Source organism: Poecilia reticulata, linkage group LG5, assembly GCF_000633615.1.
Source record: "Poecilia reticulata strain Guanapo linkage group LG5, Guppy_female_1.0+MT, whole genome shotgun sequence".
In the NCBI taxonomy this organism is placed as follows: domain Eukaryota; kingdom Metazoa; phylum Chordata; class Actinopteri; order Cyprinodontiformes; family Poeciliidae; genus Poecilia; species Poecilia reticulata.
This window is the reverse complement of record NC_024335.1, coordinates 8,185,464-8,209,864: the sequence shown is the minus strand read 5'-3', so window position 1 is coordinate 8,209,864 and position 24,401 is coordinate 8,185,464. Positions and strand designations below refer to the sequence as shown.

General features: G+C 36.9%; 1 protein-coding gene across 9 annotated transcripts in view; it reads right to left on the bottom strand.

Annotated features, from left to right (window-relative positions):
* arhgap9 (Rho GTPase activating protein 9) overlaps positions 1 to 24,391 on the bottom strand; it is a 57,137-nt gene extending 32,746 nt beyond the window's left edge. For 6 of the 9 annotated variants that reach the window (XM_017304981.1, XM_008408465.2, XM_008408464.2 and 3 more), the window contains exons 1-5: positions 24,134 to 24,390; positions 9,822 to 10,153; positions 8,155 to 8,347; positions 7,667 to 8,064; positions 1,513 to 1,779 (exon numbers count right to left, since the gene is read on the bottom strand). In XM_017304981.1, the coding sequence (XP_017160470.1) occupies positions 1,513 to 1,779; positions 7,667 to 8,064; positions 8,155 to 8,347; positions 9,822 to 10,043 (1,080 nt within the window). In that variant the 5' untranslated portion in view covers positions 10,044 to 10,153; positions 24,134 to 24,390. Of the gene's footprint in view, positions 1 to 1,512; positions 1,780 to 7,666; positions 8,065 to 8,154; positions 8,348 to 9,821; positions 10,154 to 12,794; positions 13,108 to 24,133 lie in introns of those variants that run through there. The other 3 variants (XR_001776639.1, XM_017304982.1, XM_008408463.2) reach the window with 2 other exon arrangements.
* Between the last annotated feature and the right edge of the window lie 10 nt (positions 24,392 to 24,401).

The window sequence follows — 24,401 nt, the reverse complement described above, 5'->3', positions numbered from 1 at the left end:
TTGACACCAATAATCTTATTTGCTAATATTTTTGGATAAACTGAATTTTTTCTAATTGACTCAAAAGTCTCCTTTGTTTGCAAAGCAAACAAGGGAGTTTTTATTTTTTGTTTGTTTCATTTGGAGAACTTTAGCTCGGTGGATTTTGTTTCCTCCAGGCAATGACCTGCAAAATGATTTAAAAGCTAAAAAGCCACAAATGCCCCACCTACATCACAGTTTAAATAAATTATGATGATACGACGAAGAAGGAAGTAGCTGTCAAAAAAGGATCCAAGTTTTTAGAGAAATAAAGCCCAGCACAATGATGTCAAAAAAACTCACTGTATCTGTTTACTCATCTGCTTGACCAACATCACGGATGAAGAAAGTTGCATACTATACATTACCCAGCGAAATAATTTATAGCTCTTAAAGTTTTTACATTTAGTCTCTAACAACCACAAACCTGAAGAGGCTTCATAGGGATTTTTGCAGCAGACCAACACAAGGTGGTGCATTGGGGAAGAAAAAACATGAACCAAAAAGCAAAATTATGTACTCCACATTTACATTCAGCACCTTCTACTTTTTGTTTACCCCTTAATAAAATCCAGTGAAACATGTTGCCTTTAAAAGTCTGTTTATTAGTAGAGAGTCTATGCGTGTAATTTAATCTCAGAATAGATCCAGATGTTCTGTGAAGGCCTCAGAGGTTTTTTTTGAGAACGTAAGTGAGTAAACAGCATCATCAAGATCACAGAACAAACCAGACATGGAAAAAAGTTGTGGAAAAGTTTACATCAATTTAACACAGCAAGCATGTTAAATAAAGTGCCCAGGTCACATGAGACCAAAATTGCAACTTTAAACCAACATACAGCTCTAAATGAAACTATAACCCATGCCAACTGGTAACAATGTTGTTTGCAGCATCATGCTATAGAAATGGGAAGTTTGTCAAAGTTTATAGAAAGATTGATGTAGCTAAAAACAAAGCAATCCTTAACTTGTTACAGGCTGCAAAAAAGTTGAGAACACTGCTGTGGTGGAAGTTCAGCTTTCGACAAGACAATGCAAACATGCAAAACGTGTTTTTCAGGAATTWAAAAAAAAATTATAAATACATATTTCAAAAAGTACATTATAAATTAACTAACCATTAAGAAGGAAAGCAAGTTTGAAGCCATGTGTCATGCTCAAAGTTATATAGGAGTCTCTCCTTAAGAACTAGACCATTTCAATAAAAATAACTAGATCTTTAAATCCTGTGCCTTAGTAAAAGGAGAAAATACCATACAGGCTTATACATGCAGACTTGTGTGACTGAAAATGTCCCCATTTGTGTTGATACAGGCAAGCCATAGAAACCTGGAAATGAGCCTCGCCTTTTATTCCATACCATGACCTCCACTGCACTCTCCTTTAAGAGAAGACACTTTCATCTGGCTCAGAACCTGCCAACCTTTTCACACTTTAAGACCTATTCAGCAGCAGAAGGAAAGAAAAGGCTTCAGAGGGAACAGAAAGTACCTGCTGCGATGGACTCTGATTGGTGCACTGAGAACGAGCCCGGCGAGGGGGTTTCCATGACCTCTCCTTGGTAATGCTATTGACATAATAGCATCTACCTGAGCTTGGATCAGAATATTGTTCCCACAGGTCCATGATCTGTAAGGGCTGCTGACCCACAGCTGGGATGGGGGGCTCCTGCTGGGACAGACGCTTCTCCGGCTGCATTTCAGCATAAATAGGGGAGTCTTGCCAGGAGAGCTGGGACATGTAGGCCTCAGTTGGGACCTTGGATGAAAATAAAATGCATATAAATTCATTTGATGTTAAGCAACAACATTATATTCCAAAAATACCACACTTCTTGTTTACTATTTTCTGCTACAGATAAACAAGGAGTAATGCTGTTGTAGTGGCGATTGTTTGTCAAACCAAACATCCAACTTAAGTTCCATTAAGCCACTAAGGCACTGGGTTCAAGTTTCTTTAACGCAGGCAAAAAAAGAAGGTTCAAAATCCAAACATGTAAATTGTTCTTCATGATTTATTTTCACATCTTTGCAAAAAAAAAAAAAAAAACAATTAAAGAGATCAAACTTTCCTTCTACCTCTTTTGCACTGGTAAAAACCATAGGCCCCAAACCCAAATGCCTGCTGGTCCTTTACCAGGCCCCTACACTTATAGAAAGTGGACCAACCCACCTCACTTCCTGTTTGCTTAGAAAAATAAGAAAACATAATAAAACAAAAGATTAATAAAATCAACAATTATTAACCTACAAATAAGTTCTGTAAATAATACAAAAAATATTCATTTAAGAATAAACTAACAAAATTCAAATGGATAAAGAAAATAATGAATAAATAGCTCCAACAGCTGTTATTAGTTTTTCTCAATGTAAATGTGCATCTAAGTTTTGTGGACTCATTAAAGAGATAAAAATTATCTCCTGTTTACATGTTGTGCCCCATACATCATGTACACAATAACAACTGCAGAAACTGAACAAAAAGAAGAAAAAAAATATCAGTGGCTTGAGCATAAAAAGTTATTTTAGTATGTAAAACATGTGCAAACAACAGAAACCATGAACAGGACTCGCCAATTTTACATAAATAAATGGACTTTGGATTAACACAGAGCTTACAGGAATACATGCTCGCAAGAGCTACAAGGGATCAAGATCCATAAATCCAAAAGCTGATAGACTTTTGCTGGTTGGTCCCAGTTATGTAACTACAGTACTATGTACAGTACTGTACTATGCAAATGCAAACTTATTGATACCTCTTAAACTTTTCTTACTTTGTAATTTAATGGCAGTTTAGGCAATGATCCATCACATACCAAGATATAAATACAAAATCAAAGCAAAAGTAGTCAAAACAAAATAACTAGGGGATTTTTTTCAAGGTAGTTGGTCGCAATGTATTTATTTAATCCATAATTGTATTTCTGTGACAAAAAGTAGGTTCTCTTTAAAATTACAAACATTTCCATATTATGTATATCCACCCTACACAATACAGGCCATTTTACCTTCACTAGCACACAAAATGAGCATGTTATATGTTACAGTGATACCTAATGTCCGTAGGCTTTGAGTGCTTGAAACTGAAGTCACATTTGTTGTATGTGCACACAACATTGTCAAATAAAGCTGATTCTGATGTTAAGGGAAGTGTAAAGTTCATTCAAAGTCTGCTATGAAACGTAGTCAAAGTTTCAGGGTTAAACCCCACTGATCCACACAAAGATGTCTGTGTGTGTGACTCTCCATATCCAGAATCAAAACCAAACACAAAGAAGCAGAATTCAGTTTTATTTTTCCACTAATCTGGAACAAACTTCCAGAAAACTGCACAGCTGCTGAAACCTTGATTTCTTTTAAATCAAGACTAAATGCCCACTTATTTAGAGCTGCTTTTGATTTGTAATAAGTGATATATTGATTAATTCTAGTCTGAAATACATTTTTATAGTACTTCTCTTTATTTTACCACTGCCATGCAAAGTTGATATTTAGGTGTATTATGTTGTTGTTGAGGTGTGATGCATAAATACACTTGATTTGACTCAATTGGTGTTCTAGTAACAAAGAACCCTTGTGTAACTAAACCTACCATACTTCAAGCAAAATAAAACGTATTATAACTCTCGCAGCTTAGAGTGTTAAATACATCAATTTAAATCATATAAAATTTCTACTTTTACAATGTAGACCACTGGCATTACTGAGTATTTCCCCCATTTTGCAAATGAAAGTGCATTTTTTTCAGTATTGTACCTCTGTAAATATTTTTTATTAAACATTCCCAAACAGCACAAAGCATTTAGTTATAAAAAGGCATATATAAAACTGATTTATAAAATTATAAATAACTATAAATCTAAAGTGTTTTTGTTTGGTTTTGTAAAAATGTCCCCAAAAGTCTAAATTCATAAATAAATAAAATATTTGCCTAACATAATTTAAAACATCTCTTAAACAAACTTTAATGAACTATGATAAAACTAGCCTGAAGTTGCATTGTTGTATTGAGTCTTTTTGCTCTGAGAAACTTGCTTCATTGAAGATTTTTTTCCATCCTTGGGGGCAGACAGACAACTGCTGTAATCGAGCTCAGACTCAGTCTGTTCCTCTGCGTTGTTTTTTATAAAAATCACCGCAGAGCAGGGAGAGCTCACATAAATATGTGGGATCAAATGAAAGAAGCTGTCCTAACATTTCTCCTTCACACAAACCCAGAAATGAGTCAGTGTTGATATGAAAATCTTCACCTGAAGGCCCTGGTCAGAGGTCGCTTTCAAAATGTTTTCTTGATGACTGAAGGGCGACTGGCTTCAAGTTTCCCCTGACAAGACAAATTGATTTCTCACTCTCTCCAGCTGTGCTCATGTCTCCTCCATCACACAAGAGTAGAAATAAAAATCCTGAATCAAGTTGGACGAGTCTCCCATGACCAACTTAACACCGTTTGATCAAGCAAGTGGATTATTTTCTCTTCAGTACGTCCTTTTCCACAGCTATGCTTTCTTTTCTGAAAATGATGCTGTTGTATGTTTCCACTCTTTTCTCAGGCTCATCAAAGACTGTTTATTTATATGAAAATGCAACATTATATAAAAGGTAAAYATTGAAAATGTTGTTTACTTGGTCTGGCTAATGAAATTAGGTTGAAATAAAGCTAATTTTGCTTGAACTTGATGCCTATTTGAATAAATTTTAATTTCTTGTATTCAGTTAATCATGTAACCTGCTATAAGCATATTCCACAGTCATTAGCGCCCATAGAAAATATATGTATAAAAGCTTTTTAAATAAACAGTTTTTGAGTGTCAGAGAACCAAAGATGCCATTTTTCAGTGAGTTTTGAACATGTCTTTTTTGCTTCCCCTTTATCTTGCTCCTCACAGTACCATGTAATAAGATAAATTTAGGTTTCCATCTGACCTTGTTTTTCACAGTACTAGGTATTTTAAGCTTTTCTGATAACTGTAGAGATAGGCATGTTTTAGTCAGAAGATGTGTTGTTGCAGTCTTTACCTGACTTAGAAGGGCCACATATTTGTAACWTTAATTGYATTGTCTTTTCCATTTTCTGAATATGAGATTTTGCTGCACAGCAAATGTAGGAGGTCAATTAAAAAATWGATTTTTCTAAATTTTCATAGTGAGATTACGCTGCTGCTTCAATAATAACACATTGTAAGGCTTTGTAAAAATCTCTACCAGAGTTGATGGTAAATGAGGAGACTGTATGTATATGTTTGATGGTTAAAAAAAACCCAACWAAATCCTCCTAATTAATCATCCTCATAAATATCCTGCAGTTTACATTTCAGCAGGAAATTTGGTAAAAAATGCAAGAWKKGGATGTACGACAAGATACTGAAAAAGTCAGAATATCAAATTCGTATTTTGACATCTTTTAAACTCAACAACTGAGTCCTCAGTGATGAGGAACATTACATCTGTTTTGAAATTCATCATCACAGGCAGGGAAATGTCAGAGTAACATTTGGTCAGGGAGAGTTTCCAGAATAGCATGGAGTTATAATCCTGCTTACTGGTATTAAAGTCTCAAATAAAGAGGGCTTTTAGAGATGAAAGATAGAAAAGACAAAAAGGGACAGGGAGGAGGAAATGGGAGTGATAAAAAAAAAAAGAGCAGAGTCATTTCCACTGAGATCACATCTATAATCGGAGGTCTCAGTTCAGCAGAGATTAAACTCCACAGTTTGGGAGACTCAGCAGTTGGAGTTTCCCTCGGCTGACAGAAGCATAACCTTGGATTTCTTTCACCAGCGCGGCCATGTGTAATCCTCTCTGATGTAATATAGGGGAAGCTCTGGCGTCACGACAATGCTAACTTGATTGCTTCTCCAAGAGGATTATTAAGAACGAGCCCAAGTGTAAATCAATTTCAGCCTCTGGTGCTGGTTCTGAGCCCAGGCACTGTGCAGAATTCAGTCATGACGAATTCAATTTTCTTTCCACTTGCTCTATATTTGTTGCTTTCATTAAAGTACTCTGCTCAGAACAAACAAGTTACATAAGAAAAATTAAGCAAAAGACTTCTGTAGTCCACATGAGTGATGGCAGGAGGACAAACCCTTCTGTGTTGATTTATCTGGTTTATGGCAACCCTGAAAAGTTGCTAAATTTGCAAAAATCAGACTCTGTTTCATTATATTTTAAGCTATGCCATGTAAATACATGAAATTACCGGTTGTCAGTAAGCGGAAGTCAAAATTAATCTAATCCCGCTCTTCCCTCTGCGTCAGCTGCATGTGATGGATTTGCTTGACCCATTTTCTATAATCTGGCGTCACTGATGATAACAATAAAAACTAAGTAAAGAAAGTAACGCTTAATCAGATGAAACCAATGATAAACTAAAATTTTAAAACTATGGTTGGGTAACTGCATATTTTTGTGCACTTTCTTTTTCTTTTGTGAGCGCACAAKAGACAAATAAATCTTTCAGCAAAAACAATTTACAGGAATACTACCATTTTAGAAAAAGAAATGCAAGTTTGTGAATTAAAACTATACAAATCTAATTCTTGTAGATTGTTTTCTTTTAAAATAGCAGTTTGTAATTTTTACATTATCRAGCTTTCTTTCCTTTCTGTTTAACCAAAGACAAGTTAAGCTAAATATCAGACATTGTGCTTTTTGAAGTCCAAATTATTCAAATCTCTGTTTTACAACACATAGTGGCTAGTTCTCATTCAAAATTCAGACCGAACTTTATTGCCAACTGTACTTATTTGCAAATAGATTAGATGGTCTTGGCAATAATGTTTTCTGTGCTAAATCTATGTCATCYTGTTATTTTCGACAATATGGTATGCATCATTTACTTAAAGCATTTTAAAGAAGTCAAAATTAAGTTTTTCCTGTAAATATTTGGCAAGTTAAGCTTTAAATTATGTTCGTCATTTGATAAGGAGAAGGTCTTTACTTGAAAAACAAAGATCATTCTCTCTACAACTTAAATCTGAAATTTAGGACTGTAGAGCTTGATAGCTGATTTGTCTGACAAAAGTCTYCAAAGAGCCAAAAAACAGAGAAAGATGGATGGATAAAAAAGACAAGACAGTTTGTGCTGTTTGGATTCCCGCAGCCAGTCATTGTGAGTGTTGTAATAATGACACTAACTACGTGGTAATTCTGCGTTCTCTCTCAGTCTCACAAMAAACAATGGCTTTGCATATGAGTCTTGCTCCACCTGGTGTCTCATAAGGCATGAACTGACAATCAGAAAGGAATCAAATCATCCTTAACAGTCATATTTTAGATGCTATTAATTTGTAATTAATGTGACAAATAATTTTAAAAATCTAATATGTTAYTGAAGAATAGATTGAATCAGCTTTAAGTGAAAAAGAATCTGGTTAACCTAAAATAAAGATCAGATTTTCTACAGCTTGTTTATTTGCATGCCTTAGTGAAAGCCATTGTGTGTAGAGAAATTACAAAGACTCAACAATGTCCCAACGCCTCAGCCGAAAATTTTTATATTTTCTCTGATTTATTCAAATATTTATTCAAATATTTTCAGTGTAAATAACCACTGTTCATGCTTTTCATTCAGTCTTGAAACTKTATTGCCTGAAATTTGGGTAAACCATSTCTACCTCTTCTTAGATCTTAACTTCCCTTACCTGCAGACGGTTATTCCTGCCTGAAGCCCCCACCATGTCCCATTGGCTGCAGGACTTCTTAGGGACCTTGTAGTTGATGCGACTGCCAAGGCCTCCCCCGACCTCGTCATACGGGTTCTCGTTCAGGTTTTCAGGCAGGTTGCTGGAGCTCTGACTCCGGGTGATTGTCGGGACCACTCTGGGATGTGATGAGCTTGCTCGAGTCATGGAAGCTGCAGGAGACCCTGGGACCATGAGGTGACTTGACTGGGAGGTGGAAGAATTGGGCGTAAAGGTGAATCCAGAGAGAGGCAGRGTGGGGAAGTGGTTTTCTCCCACCACTGTGTTCCTCTCAGACCTCTGGAAGGCACTGTTGTAAGTGTTAAGGTTTTCCATGGACCGGTACATGGGTTTGTTCACTGCGGAGGAAATAAAACAAGAGCTCCAGTTTGTATTTTTTACAATTTTTTCCAMTATTATTGAACTTGGTATTTGGTACCAAACATTACCCTGACTCTGCTCATTCCTGCCGGTTCCTGTGAAGCTGGGAGAGAGTGAAACTCGGGGCAGCATGTTGGAGTGCAGCGAGACAGAAGTGACAAGGCGCTGGGGCGAGGGCATCGGTGTGATAGGAACCTCAGTCACATAGGTAGCAGGGACATACAGGGGCTTTGTTTTGCTGGCTGCACCGATTCTGCGCACCTGTTCAAGAACAAAGTCAAGATCAATGCTTTTGCTGTTTACATTTGAATAAATTCAGCCAAGCCACAACAAAACCAACCCTGTTGTGCCATTTCAGGCACAGGATGTTAGGAGAAGTGTTTATAGAAGAATCTAGATATTTACATACACTGCATAAAATACTTTTTTCATTGTTTTCCTTCACTGTCTGACATTAAATCAGACTAAARCTCTCATATATAAGGCCAGTTGTATTTTTCCAAGTTTTCTAAGTGCCAAAATAATGAGAATTTTTAAAAGTTTGTTTTTATCCATTTTTTGAAACTTGGAGGTTTAAACTTTTAATAAACTGGGTGGTGATGAGGTAATCTTCGTGAAATTATAACAGCCTGTGTTGTCTGTCCCAGATAATKTAAGAGCAAAATATGAGTATCAACTGCAAAACATAAAAAGATGATTTGGTGAAGTTGATGAGAGTAATTRTCAACAGCTAGCAGCACCTATACTGCTACGTGGTAAAATGTCAYACAAAGAAGAAGTTGTTACTCTAAAAGCAGCATGTAGAGGCATATTATGGTTCGCAAAATGCACTTACGGACAAAGACATTAATTTCTGGTGAGATGTCCTGTGGCCTGATAAAACTAAAATTTAAGTATTTGATCATAATGACCAGCGTCACATTTACATCATCCCAACTGCAAAGTAAGGGTAAGGTGATATCATGCYGGTATTTAGCGAATAAAAATCATTTTGATAATCCTAGCTAATCTAAAACAGGGGAAGTTTAGTCTGATTTAATGTCAGGCAGTCAGAAATAATGGTTCTGTGTCCTTTTATATAGTGTATGTAAATAACTAGTTTCAACAGAACTGAAGTATTGAAGATATTCCTGTTTCAATAGCATTTGTAACCAAAAATAGCCATATTCTGGACTGATATGAGACAAAATGTACATTGAAATAAACATGTTACAATAAACTAATTTCATGTTTAACTATTTTGACTTAATCTATATGTATATGAATTAAAAAGTACTGTATACACAACAGTAAATGAAGTGGCTGGGCCCAAAAACTGTAGCTTAAGGCCAGTTTAACTGAAGTCATTTTACAAAAGCATGAGGGGAGGAGTAGTTTGTCTATAATCAGAGATCCCATAAAAATGTTCGATGTAGCTGTAGGAATGATCTGAAGTGGAAATCTCACTAGCTTTGCCTATTTCAGTCATTTGTGTTTCTCAAGTGTTGTGTTGTTGAGCTCTTGGTCTAATCACCTAAAAGCGACCTTGGTCTAAATGGATTCTTTACCTGGTTAAATAAAGGCTAATAATGTGCACAGCTTGCTTCAAGAGGAAGTTAGAAAAGCAGCAGTTTGCTACTTCTGTGAAATTTTCCCATGGATTTGTCTTTTCTTCCATGTTGTAAGCATGGACTTGAATAAACTAACTCCATTATGGTTTCATTCACACCAGAGAAAAAAAACAATGTTTTCTCACCTGCCACCAGTCTGCATTTGTCTTCTTCAGGAGAACAAACCGTTCGCCCTCTCTTATGCATACTTGTCGCCCGTCTGACCCTCGGTAGCTGTAGTCATACTGAGCCTCAAGAACCACMGTACCGCTTGGAACCCCGCACACAGTCATCGCGCTGGGGTTCACCACAGGGGCTGCGACAGGTTGTGTCGGCCCCACAGACCGACGCCAGGAGCCAGACAGCATGGTTTTCTACCCAGTCGTGTTCAGCAGTCCCTGCTGGGTGTGCCCTTATGTTTGATCAGGATTGGGACAGTGCAAGGCAGGTGAGTCTGGAGCCAGAGGGGCTGCATGGTCTGGGGCAGGGAGAGAGTAAAAATACACAGGGATARACAGATTAGCACAGCTGTCAAAGAATGCTACAAATCTCACAGCGATGAGCAAGTTCAAAGGATGAGTAGCACATAGTATCTAAACTAAAAATCATTATTTGTAGCTACCAGAATAGATAATGCACTTTTTATGCATGAACCATTTTTAATCAAAAGTTGATGCCCACACTATATGTGTAGAAATATTTAACATCAGAGAACATATGAAGGGAGACTTATGCAGGGAGCTGTGCGTAGCTGTACTAATCTAAGCCTTTTAACTAATGGCTTGGATTACTGGCAGTGAATAAAACCAACAATGAATGCCAGAATATTTGCAGAACAAAGGAATCAAAATATTTTCTCCAGCTACAGTTTTAGCACACCTAGCAGACACTGCATGCAGGAATACAAAACRGGGCGGAACCCCACTTTTCAATTGTCCTTTCATCCCTTCAGAACCAGGAGACCCATGTGAGTGAATAACTCATGCGTTTGGTAGATGCGAGAAGCGAAGCATTCCCAAAATAGCTTCTGTCTCCATCGCTGCACCTGAGCCAGCATCCCTCAAGCTAAACCCTTGCTTTTACCCCGCCAAGACCAGCTTACATAAGAGCAGAGCACATAAGTTTCTGCCCGACACACAGCTTCACATGGTACTTAAAGCATCCAACCTGATGAGCACATGTCTCAAAAAACATACCCAAAGAGACAAGAACATCCCAAAGTACCAACAGTCCCAGTCATACCATGTCAGGAGGAGGGAAACGCTGGGCAGGACAAGACAAGGTGAAAAGAAGAGCAAAATGTCTAAATGTGAAGAAAAAAAAAAGACGAAACAGGGAGGTATGATGGAGCTGGTGGAAAAGAGGTCGGGGACATCCTGGCGAACCTTAGTAACCCCACTCATATTAAACCATGGGAATGAATGTGTAACCTGCATGGCTTTTAAAAATTACAGTAAACCCCATCTGCACAAGAGTATGAGGATAGAGGGAGRGGGCACGTGTGGATAAATGGAAGGCTATCACTGACATGATCTAGAAACAATCCGTGTGTCGCAGGACCGTACTTTGAGACATAGCATAAAAAATCACAGGTATAATTTTATAAATCTTAAGTTTGTCAGGATCTGCAAGTGATGCACAGTTCTATGGTTTGCAGTGCCCTGCAATGGAATTCATACACCTTGACCTTTTTCACATTACATCAACATAACACTATTGATGCTTTTTAACAGGAGTTTAATGTGACAGACCAACACAAATTAGTGCATAATAATGAATAAGGAAAAGGTTTYCTTAAGAGTGTGGTGGACATTTATTTACACCCCCTTAATYCGACGTCCCTAAATGAAATCAAATGCAATCGACTGCATTCAAAAGACGCCTAAGTGATAAATCTCAGTTTAAACGCAGCTGTTCTGAAAAGGCTTCAGAGATATGATAAGGAACAGTAATGAACAAAAGCATCATGAAGACAAAGGAAAATAGCAGACAAATATGCACATATAAATATGCACAGAACACTAGAGGAAAATGAACACTGCACATTGAACAAACCAACCCTAAGAGTTTGTGTAGATGGTAGAARAATTATGATGTGGGAATGCTTTTCTTCAGCAGGGATGGTGCAGCAGCTGATCAGAGGTGATGAGATGAGGAGCAAAGCACAGGGTAGATCTTGGAAGCAAACATGTTGGAGGCTGCAGAGGATGTTCACCTACCATCAAGATAACAATCCTAACCATACAGACAGAGTTACAATGAAAGGTTTCAGATCGGTGCATTTTCTTAAGCTAAAATGACCCAGTAAAGACCTAAACCCAGTCAACAGTCTCTGGCAAGACTTGCTCATAGATGCTCTTAATTCAATCTGACTATGCTGGGGGTATTTTGGAAAGAAGAAAGGACAAAAATATGCATGACACATTGTCAGTGTGCCACACTTTTGTAGATCTAAAACAAATGTTGAAAATCATTGACAATAATTTGTGAAAGTCAAAATAAATCCAATGAGCTAAAAAAAGAGACAAGAATATTTAATAATAGACAAAAATATTTTTGCAAGGTATTGAATGTAAACTGTGCTTGTAAATCAGGAAATATATATCAAAAAAAAATAAATAAGTCATTGAAATCGGATCAGTCCCTTTTATATAAGACCACATTGTATTGCAACTGCTCTGAAAGCAGCTTCACTGTCTTCCTGGTTGTAGCGCTCTCACTCGTTTAAGCCATGCAGATGAGAGCAGAAGGGACAGCGGCAAAAGTTGGAGGAACAAGACGAGCAAGAAAACAGGAAACTGAGAAGACACGTCAAGGTTCAACCACAGTTTGGGTCATATCCTTTCCATCTTTGAATTTGCTCTTCAGATGCTCTACGGCTTACTTACAGCTGGTAACAGCTAAAGTCAAACCAAACACGAGATATGTTTTTTATTCATCATCACAAATTAGAAAACTGAAACTACAATTWCTCAAAGTGCAGCTTACGGCTGATATTTTTCCCTTACTATTCTCCAGTCTACTTTCAGTGAGATGTAATTTACTGCTAAAATAAAACAGAAATAACTGCATCATATTCTTGTTTGAAAAGAAGAAAGACACATAGCKTGCTGCAATACCTTCCGATATGATCCGTCCTCGAAGAGTTCTTCTCCAGGCACAAACAGGAAACACATCAGTGACACTACTACACACCTGTTTGCCTTTTCCTGTCTTTCTTTCTCGATACACGTGTCAGAAAAGGAAGAAAAACTTGCAGACTAAGACTACTAAATCTTACGGCTACAAGCTTGCGTCTACATTAACATTTGTAAGACAACCTTACCAGCAGAGACAAAAGACATCTGCAGAGGCATATACAATTTTCTCCTGCTGTGTTTAAAAGAAGTCAAATAAGTAGAATCATTTGGTTTTGCATGTTTCTGGGCTTTGATATGATCCTCTCAAAAGGCAGCTCWGTCTGCCAAGRGGAGTGAAGATGCGTCTGTAACGGTGCTGGCCTTCGTCATTCTGTGACTCAAGATTTTAATTATAGTAGTTTTCTCTGATTCACCACAGTAATGTTAGTGGACATTTGGCTAAAGGCAAATAAAATCTCAATGCAAATGCACCATTTTATCACTGCAAAAACTAAACTCCTTAATCTTTAAGAACGAATTAGTGTAAAATAAATAAATAAATAATACATGTGATGAGGATGCAGAAAAGAGGAAATAGGGCAAGACTGTGCTTCTATTTACAGAAGACTTAGCAGCATAGTGGGGACTGTCGTCACACATCCCCAACATAGAGAGAAGGCCATATGGTGTCAGAGACAGACCTAATGGCTGCTGAGAGGCGGGGGCAGCATAAGCCAGGAAGTGAGGGCATGGGGGCTTACGACATGCCAACAGCACTAAAGGAAAAAACACATAGTAAATAAAATATCAGTGAATGGATAAGCCCTAACAGGGAGCGCTGTGTGGGGTTTATTTGTCATTGCTTTTGTGCTTCATTTCGGTGTTTTTGCATGTCAATATTGCATGCTTTTCACAAATAAAAAGCTTGCACTTTACGAATGCAGGGATGCAAGATAACCAGAGTACAGTACATGCCTCACTGTCTGAGAGTACTTCTGTGTCAGCAAGGTCACTGATGCATTCTGTAGTCAAGATAAGACTGAAAAACATTTTACAACCCATGGCTAGAATGTCCTCTTTCAGGAACTCAGTCAGTTGTTTTTGATTTTTCTATGATGATAATGATGATGATTTTATTAAACAGCTGAACCTTCTGGCTTTGCAAAACATGATGAAACATGAAAGACATTATGGCATTCTTGTCATTAATGTCAGGTATTTTTTTCAAATAGATTTGAAAAAATAAAAAAATAAAATAAAAACCACATTAACCCAAAAAATGTTGAGGTTAGCAAAGGCTTGCAAGTGGTTTTTACAAGGTACGTTTCTAAACATCAGAAATMTTTCTCCAAACCTTCCCCACAGTTTAAAGAGTTGTGTAGACTGATGTAGTTGTTTAAAAGCTGCCTGGAAAAGTGACCAAAGTTTTCTCTGGCTRTATGGCAAAACTGGTCCTAACTGGTCACACTGTCAGTCAGCTGGCTGAAATAAGGCTGCCACTTTTTTCCCTTGCTTACAAGACAGACAAATTCTGCCTTTTGGGAATATTTTTGGATGGTAAACTTAGGTAGAAAATCAATGTGTGTATTACTTTTATTAGGTGACAATGTTTTAAAACAATAGCAAGCTAAAAGTGCACATCTGTTACTCCCAGTTTAACTCTAAGAAGAACAGAACAATTAAATAACATTCTACACATGAAGGAAATTTATTTGAATACAACTAAAGTTGTGGAAAATTTGATACATTTATTGAAACTGAAAATAATAAATAACTCTTATGCATTATTAATACAACTAAAGTAATCAATGGAGTATTTTAATAGTGGATAACTGTGGCTTCACCGTTTTAAATAAAACCAAGTTTTACATATTTGTTTAAAAATTACCAGTAAATACCATGAAAGTATGATAACTTTACTCATGGTAGCCAGAATGTAAGAATCTCAAATCGGCCATGCCAATGTAAGAATCTCGCATTATGTTTCTACACTGCAAAATGTAGAAGCATAAACCAAAAAAATATCGCAATCAACAGTTTGTTGCTTCATCAGTCAGTTTCCAAGCTGACRGAAGAGCTGTGCAGGATGCAACAGCTCATTTCTGCATGCAGCCTTCTTTAATTGCAGWCTCATTTGCATAATACAACTTCTGCAAGTGTTAGAAAAACTCATTACAGGACAATCCTTTACCTTTGCTTGATCTGCAAAATGCAGTACTAGTCACTGTCACAATGTGATCTCATTTGTTTAAAGCATGTTTTATAAAACCAGAATACATAATTCTGCAAAAGTAGTGATTTATTATTGTGCTAGAACAGCGGTGGGCAATCCTGGTCCTGGAGGGTCGGTGTCCTGCAACTCTTAGATGTCTCCCTGGTCCAACACACTTGAATTTAATAGCTGAATCACCTACGAAGTGAAATCAAGTTCTCCAGGGTCCTGCTAATGACCTCATTATTTGACTTAGGTGTGTTGAAGTTGAGACACATCTAAAAGTTGCAGGAAACCRGCCCTCCAGGCCTGGAGTTGCCCACCCCTGTGCTAGAACATGAAACAACTGACTGATACTCTTATAGAAGTAATTCCATACATTTTTACTACCACATATTCATAAAAGAATAATGAGTCAAGAAAGGATGGGACAGAAAAACTAAAATTGACACAAGCTAGCAACCCTTCCTGCAGAAAGCAAATTGCATTCATTCATTGTTCATGCATGCACATGCATGCAATTACGTACATACTTAATTCTGTGCAGAAGTAAAATATCCAGTCCCTACACACTACATTTGCTGATGTATTATCCAATAGTGTAACAAAAGGTAATATTAATTAAACAAAAAACCTTGACTGCTTAGGATTCACCCATGCAAATAGATCATAGTGGAACTTCATCAACAACACAGTAATCAAATAAAATAGAGCAATACTAGACCAATGCAATAACCAAGTAAATGCTGCAAAACATCAAAGGTGATTGACTGACCTATTGACGCAAATGCAGTTGCCTGGTTAACTGTCACTGGAGATCAGTGAAAAAATGGATTGACTGTTGATGTTAACAGTGAATTAATTAAAAAATATTGTAGGTTTATTATGCTGCCTAACTACTTTTAATAACAGGAAAGATTTTACGATATTGTAATATTTGTACACACAGGTTTAGACCTAATACCACCATCGTCAAGTCGATAAATTTAATGCTCTGCAAAGAGGTTTTGTGGTTAACTGCTGGCCGAATGAGGTTTCTACCTACAGCTTTTGCACACAAGGTGAACGGGTAGCTTACCTTAGCATGCATGATATTTTCTAAATGTTATTAGCTCAATCAGCTACTGAAATAATATAGTAACTGCAGTCATGAGAAAAATAGAGTGCCCAAAAAAAGTCTGAGTTTTTTTTTTTTTACATACTGTATTTGGACATGTGTATTTTCTGTAAATACAATATATCGTTCTTGTACCGATATATGCTTAATTATTGAGTTTGTGTAAATAAATAAGTTCGTGTAAAATTGAAGAAAAGATCAAAATGCAATTTCTGTTAAGAAACAGAATTAGATCRCACACACAATCTATTCCCATGTGAAAAATTACACATAAACAGATTTTACCTTCTGCAGATTATTAGAACATTCGTTAGCATTTTGAAAAAGAGGCCTGTCTTGTTACATCTCAGGTATTTTAGTTCTGTGTTCTGCTGACGCAAGAGTGAATATCATAGTAAAAATGAGCTGTCTGAGGCTCAGTGGTAAATTTGGGCCCTTAAAGTTAAACAAAAAATAAACATTTTGCTGGTTTGTTAATTGCACCTGAGGAACATATATTACCATCTGCGGAAGATCAAAATTTAAAGTACAAACAACAAGGATTTGTGGTCTCTGTCCTGYATGCTTCRTGTGAAAACTATGAAAGAGGAAAACAGCTAAAGAAGCAAAAATTCATTCAACAACACAATAARTTAAGAAAGGATGACATCAGAAAAAGATGTACATAGCATGTCAGATGACGGCAAGAAAAGTGAAGAATGACAAGTCAAATAAGAATAAAATTCCACATCTAATTCTCCCCTGCAGCTCCATGTCATTCTCGATAAGCTACGTAATAACTGCCTTAGCTAGCTCAAAGACAAGCCAGTGAATGACAGGTTTAGTTCCCACAGAGATTGTTTAACGCCGAGCCTATCAACCTTCATTGCATGACAGGAATGAAAATGAAGTACAGACAGGGCATTGGTGAAGGGCTTGGTGTCACATCATATCCATATTCATCCCATATGTTTGAAGTCGAAAGAGAGCAGCTTTAATAATCATGCCTACATGCTGTTCAAAGAGACGAGACATGGGAAGAGAAGGAATATAGAGTGAATGAGTAACTTCAAAGGGTTTGATGCACACGCTCACATAGACACATGGAAAACACTCATATGCATGAGCGAGGCGCTTTATTTACATATGAAGCTCTATTACCGAAGGCGTCACAAGGAAATAAGGGGAAACTTTCCACACATGAGACTTTAACCTTAATTACCGCACATGAGTGTCAGACAAACAAGTTGTGCTCATGTTCTTCACAAGAGCAGGAATGAATCCTTCTTGTGCATGATTACTGTTAGCAAACCACTGCCTGCTAAATTTGACTTTTAGCCCAATCTGGTGGTGCTATGATGCTTGCGATGTGAAGTGTTGCATCACAGCACACATTCTGGATTTACAAAAAAAAAAACAAAAAAAAACAACGGAGTAGGTCATGATATAAATGTGAAGCCAGCTTAAAAGCTTTCAGAAATCAATCCTGAAAAAAAAAAAGTAGTACTTTCTCTACGCACTTATCAGCTGTAATATTATGACCTCCCACCGAGTACTGAGTCTGACAGAAGGGTCAGTAAAAACAAAAAATGGAAATCGCATGTTTAAACGTTTTAAACAATTAATGAAGACTGAGATATAAGAACTCAAGTTATACCAGAAAAGCTGAATCAATGGTCCCCTGGCATTTGAGATGTTTAAGTATTTTAAAGTTAAAGGTACCTTGTCTCAGTTTATATGGGGCTACTCCAAACACCAAAAATACTGGAAGAGGATAGTATATTAGTTACTAGTAGATATTACTGGGTTACAAGTGCCATATAATGCAAAATACTATCTAGTGTGTGTGTATTGACAGACAATTGTCTCTTAAATATTGATTAAATTTGGAAGAATTATAGCTTTCACATGAAGAAAATGGACCAAACAACAACTATGTGGGTGAAGGAAAATATGTCCTACAACATAATGGAGAAACTGACTGACATTGTCAAAGGTGAGGCACAGGAGTTTGAAAACATATGGAAACCTCTATTGAATTTCTTGAAACACAATAATGCATAATTCAATTAGAACTATTAACGCATAGATGTCTTTTTGGTAATGGGTCTATGTTTCATAATATTATACCAATTTCTGACCCTAAATCTTAGTGTCACTGCTTATATCAAGAACAAGCAATGTTTTTCAGTCTGTCATCCAATTTTGGTGAGCCTGTGTGAATTATCACCTCAATTTCCTATTTTTATCTCATACGAGCGGCACCGTGTGTGGTCTTCTGCTGCTCTTGTCCATCTGCTTCAAGGTTTGACATGTTGTGCATTCAGAGGTGGTATTTTATTTAACATACCTGAAATGTAACAAGAGATTATTACAGTCACTGCTACCTTTCTGCTATTCTCCTTTGACATCAACAAGGTATTTTGTGTGTAATGCACTGCTGCTGATTGGCTCATTATTATTGCTATTATTTGCCAAATCTCTGTAAAGTCAAGAGACGTCTGTGTGACTATCCTAGAACATCAAACGTTTCTGAAAATGTATAACAAGCCCAAATATCAATTTCACATTTGGTCATTTAAATCCTATTTCCCTCCATTATGCTGCTCAATTTGAACTTCAGCAAATCACCTTTATCATGCCTAGACGTGGAGCTGCCATGTCATTGGCTGATTTGCATTGGTGTTAACCAGGTACTGAACAGGTGCATCTAATAAAGTGCACTGTAAAGACACAGTATTCAACCTACCATAGAAAAAAAAATCCCTTCATGTTAAATATTTGATTATTTCACTCTTTACCCCCAAAATAAATCCACTTCCAGACTTAAGTACAGAGCCGCTGATGAAAGCCATGTGACGAAGCATTCACTTTCTCTGTSGATGTACAGTTATAACTACCGGCCATGATGTCTCTCTCTTCATATGAAACATATGCCTCAAGCCAAAACAGCCTTTCATCCTCCCAAAGCCATGCATTATTAATGTCAGGACCAGAGAGACTCACCGAAACACACATTGCGTTTTCCCAGTGTGACGTTTGGCCGCCAAATGTGTGTATGAATGCGTGTGTGTGTACACATATGCTACCAAACATGTAGGCTGAATTCTTCCAGTGATTAGCTGAGTAAACTGTCAGAGGGCCAATCGAATGGCAGATGATGACAGTGAGGCAGCCATTGGCTCAGACTCATTATTTCCACTATGACAACAACCTCTGTGACCCGYTGCCATCACTAGTGTCTCCACTGTGTTTTTTTCACCTTGTTGCACATACTAATATTCCACGTGTGATGCCATCATTTCAAGAGACTGACTGCTGACGCAACACTTGTGTTTACAATGAACCCTGGAGCTTCCATTGACGTGTAGTGAACTTCTTTAAAATTCACTTCAATAATATTCAACTTCCAGGTCCCTCTTTTTCAATATAAACATTAAAAACAACCTGAAAAATAAATAAATAAAAAAATAAGAAGCAAGACATTTGCCTTTCATGCAAAAATACAAAACACCGCAGAATTGTCCAGAAGGCATTTTGAGCTTTTGAATAAAATTCAATCAAGGATTTCATTTTTTAATTCACTTAGGAAAAAAGGAAGGTAAATAAATAATACAGCTTGTATCTAAAAGTAGTGAGTTTATTTCAGTTTAATAAAAGCAAAACATCCTATCCCCACAGCTCAATATTACTTTAAAACAGCTCATATTCTATACAATATTTAGGCAAAAAGTACTTTMATTTAACTATAAATATGGCAAAACAATCTAAATAATTAATGTGTTTTCAGTTTGAAATGTAAGTAGTAACATTTACAAATGAATCTCTTCTCTTAGGTTGCACTGTTAKTCTGTCCATTTATTTTTTCCTTTTACCGTGCTATTTTTTTTGTTGCGTTTTATCTTCATCACAACATAAACAATCTAAGAAAAAATATCATTCACCTTACAGAAGGAGACTTTCAAAATAAAAAGTGTACACACTAAGCTTTTCCTAATAATGACACCATAACCAAGCAAATGACACTTACATTTTCAATGGGTCTTAAAACTATTAAGACCCATTTATTGTTTTATTACATTCTTTAACTTAAAAAATTTAGATACATTTCCTTATAACTTGAATGAAATGTTTTGAGTATTCTTTAGTAAGCTTCTCACAATAGTTTGCTGAACAGCTGCAACTAAGTCAAGTTTGTAGGCAGCTCATCTTGCATGTCGTTTAAAGTTTCTGTGGGACTGAGATCACGGCTTTATGTTTAATGTCACTGACTATTTAGAAGAATTATTTGCACCCAAGTTTTAACTTCCTGGCTAAGATTTAGCTCCAAAATCTTCACAGAATGTCTTATGTTTTTTTTTTGTTTTCTATGTCCTGATATAGTCTGTCTCCTTCCTGGACATGGGACAAATGTGGAAGCTTTTTTGACTTTCCCATCATGTCATGAATTTGTAGACAGTCAGAATGTTTGAGGTGTGCCTTAAAATACATCCACAGCTATGTATTTATTAATAAAAAATATAAAATAATTAATGTTCCGTTGTTCTGTGTGGTATAAAAAGTAGTAAAACATTTGTATTCCTAATCAAAATCAACATAATCATGGTCCTTCTCATATGTGAATGTTGCTCGAACATTAATGCAGGCTACGTTTTAAAAAAGAAGTTCCAATGGGCAAAACCAAGCAATTTCTCTGGTTTTCACCTGAAGTAAAAAAAATACATAAGYCATAAATCCTGAATGATTTTTTTATAGAATAAAAAAATAAATACATTTTCACTTGCTGAGCTGCTGGGTCGTTGGTGAGCCTGTGGGAATGTGCAGTACATTGATGTTTCTAATGAAGAGTGCTGAGCTCCATTGATCCACCAGGGATGAGAGTGAGCTGTCAAAAGCTATCAAGCAAGTCGAAGACCCACTTTCAGCTGCGCACAGCCGAAGTGAGCATGGAGCTGAGGCACAAAGTAAAGGAGCTAGACCTCCGATTCCAATGGCGCTAACACAGACAGGCATCACTTTTTTCCCCTAGAGGGATAAAGGGTTTATTTTTTCAACTGGGGACAATTTTCCTTGGACTTAAATAAAGATAGAAAAAAGTGAGAAAAAGCTCAAACTTTTTACTATGCGCTACAGAAAATTAGCGTTTTCTGACTTCACTTTTAAATTTGCGAAATAACATTTTAAATCATGTCACAGTCAATTATTTTTGGAACTCTGAAGACATTAATAGCAGTTATTYTGTCAGATTGACTATGCTTCTCAACAAAAATAACTGATATTAAACATAAAACAACTCATCTGGATTAAAGCAGAGCAAAATAAGTAGTAGTAAATCTATGTAAWATGAAATGAAAATCAGCTGATGAGTCTTCAAAATCTAACACACGATGATAATACAAAAAAATCATCATTAATTAAAATAATTACCTGACAGTAACTCAATTTAACTTTTTTCTCATAACCTCCTAATAGCCCTTTTTTAAAAATTTTATATTTTGATGCTTTTCCCAACTAAGATCGCAAGTGATAATATTTAGATCCACGCTCTGAGGACACCAGTCTACAAGAGACGCTGYTCTCTTCTGCTGCTGTGCATGGTTCACACATGCTGCGCTGCTCTGGATCTAAAATGCAGTCATCACTCACACGGCGGTTTGTTTCTTCATCTAATTCAAGTGAAAATCCTTAAAACCGATCTCCAAAATGCAGCCCTAACTATGATAGTACTTCTCCTGTCTTTTCACTATTGCTGATGGCATTCACTTCTTGCTTCTCTCCTCACTTTCTTTGTGCATGTAGACAACATAAAAAATAATACCTTATTATCTTGTAGTAGCTTTCGGCCAGTGACTGTTAGGCCAATCCTTGAGTAATTTGACAAATAGACGCCCTTCCTTTAAAATCATTTCCTGCATGACTTCACTTCAAATGAAGCTATATCTCTGACGAAACTTTGCTAAGCAACAGATGAATCAACTACGGGGGAAATCTGTCGGAGACAGTCTCAGTTTTGTGAATATTTTGTTTTGTCTTTTCCTTATGTCGCACATTTAAAATTCAATTCAGATAAATGAATGAATCTATGCCKCTTGTTCTCAAGTCTTTTCCTTAAGCTCCATCCATTCCACCATCAATTCCCCAGCCCTGTTTAACAGATGCGTACTCACAGCATGATGCTGCCACCACCTAGGCTTAAGGTAGGGATAGTGTGCTCACYATCCCTAACTAACACATGCWGTTAGTTTCCCACCACACATCTGTTCTAATTGTTGTAACTTGACAAATAGTGGAAAGGTTGAGGTGTATGACTACTTTTGCATGATCTGGTATCTTTAAAGCACTGATTCATTCCTGAAGTTAGGTGTCCTTTAATGCTTTGATGATTCATAGGTCAGGGCTGCTGCACGGCTTAAGAAAGAAACAGTAGAATARTAATACTTATAAAAGCGTCGAGGTGAATAGGAATGTCAAAAAAGTGGACTGAAAATGCAGACATCCAAAGAAAAMCTTAAAAAGAAACCCTTCAGAAAGTCTGGAGAGTCTGTGCTACATATAGGCAAAGGATTTAGTTCATACAGAGGAGAAGAAAATAAATTTGTGGCGGTTAAAAGTTTTTCACCTTTCCAATTATAGTAAAAGAAAAACAAAATCAGAACCTCTGGCTTAACATACWTGAAAACAGAAAGAATGAAGAAAAGCTGGACGGAGGAAATTTATAAAAGCCATGCGAAGCRACATATTCAGATCAAGAAACAAAAGAGTAACTAAAATGAACACCAAAACAGACAAACCCGTATGCRAAAGGTGGCATTTGCAAAGTTGTGAAAAAGGACRAGAATTCACTTAGCACAGGTTCAGCAGTGTAGTCTTTGGCTTCTCTAACAAAGAGGTAWGAGGAGGTTTTGCTGACCTACATCATCTTAATATTCCCACACAAGTGGCTGTATGCGAGAGACCAGGAAATGCAACTTAAGGTCAGATATAACAGACTCTCAATATCTGTGTGGCTCTAGATCCACAGCAATGTGTGAGGGGCCATCATGCTATTATGGGGTGTTTGTAACTCTRCGCCCTGTACTCGAGGTACAGGGCGTTTTTAATCAGAAAAGTTGCAAATGGCATTAATCTTTCAAGCATGTGTCGTCATAAGCTGGCAGAAAGAGAGAAAATCTCCAGCTTTGCAAGGACTTAAGAATGATTATGAAACAACAAAAATGCAATGCGTCAGGCGAGCAGTTTCCATCACTCACTGTGGTTAACCTGTCCATACACTGGTACGGGTGAGCTTTGCATGCAGATGCATGCAAATATATCTGCACAAAATATRGCACATGTAAAAGRACTCTTAWCAGTGTGGGTTTAAAAAAATATGACAAAACAATGAGASCATTGTTTCTGAAACATTACAATGTGAGGAAACGGGACATCAGTGTCTGCAGGACAAATGCATAGCTGTGGTAATAATGATATAGCATRTTATATGTAACTGTAAGGGAGGGCTGAAATGGAAACTTTAAAAAGAARCTCCTCCACAGGAAATGTTTGGAGGCTAAAAATGCATTTGTGGTTTCTTTTCAAAGTACTAAGCAGTTGAGAAGCAAAAGACTCTGAGTAGATTAATATAATCGTGTGGAAAAAATGTGTTGTCGAAAAAGTACATTTATTTTTTGCAGTAACTGTAAACCTGCGTRCAAGACCTATATGACCTGTGCGACCTACGTAAACCCAGCTTTTTGGATAATGTGTACCATAGCTCAGGACATTTGAGTATTAATATAACTTTTTTAATCCAATCTTAAAACAAAACTCGGGTTTTAAATTTCAGTCAACTTTGAAAAACACTATCAACTTTATTAAACGTTGCAATTAAACTTCTTTTCAGAGAGACAGTATGTTAGTTTATATTAAGAATAAAACTGAAGAATGTACATTTCAACTGAAGGATGAAAGATAMATTTCTTCGGAAAATAAAACATAGCATAAGCATTTACACAGTTCTTGCTTTCCTGTAAGCAACACTGCACAACTCACCTTTGAAGCAGCAGTGACAGCAACGCCGTGACAGCTCTGTTGTGTTTTGAAGTGAACTGCCCAGAAATTTGCGTATGCCTCCTATTAAGTTTGCAGCGCCTTTCTCGTAGATATTAATAACTTCACATAATTGGGCTAATAGAGACGCAGAGGGAGTACCTCGCCGTGCACTTTTGCAAATTAACTGCAACTCATGGGAACTAGTGACATTTCCATCCCATGCTGACAGACAGACCCTTCCTCGCTCTTTAAGAGGATAGAAAATAGC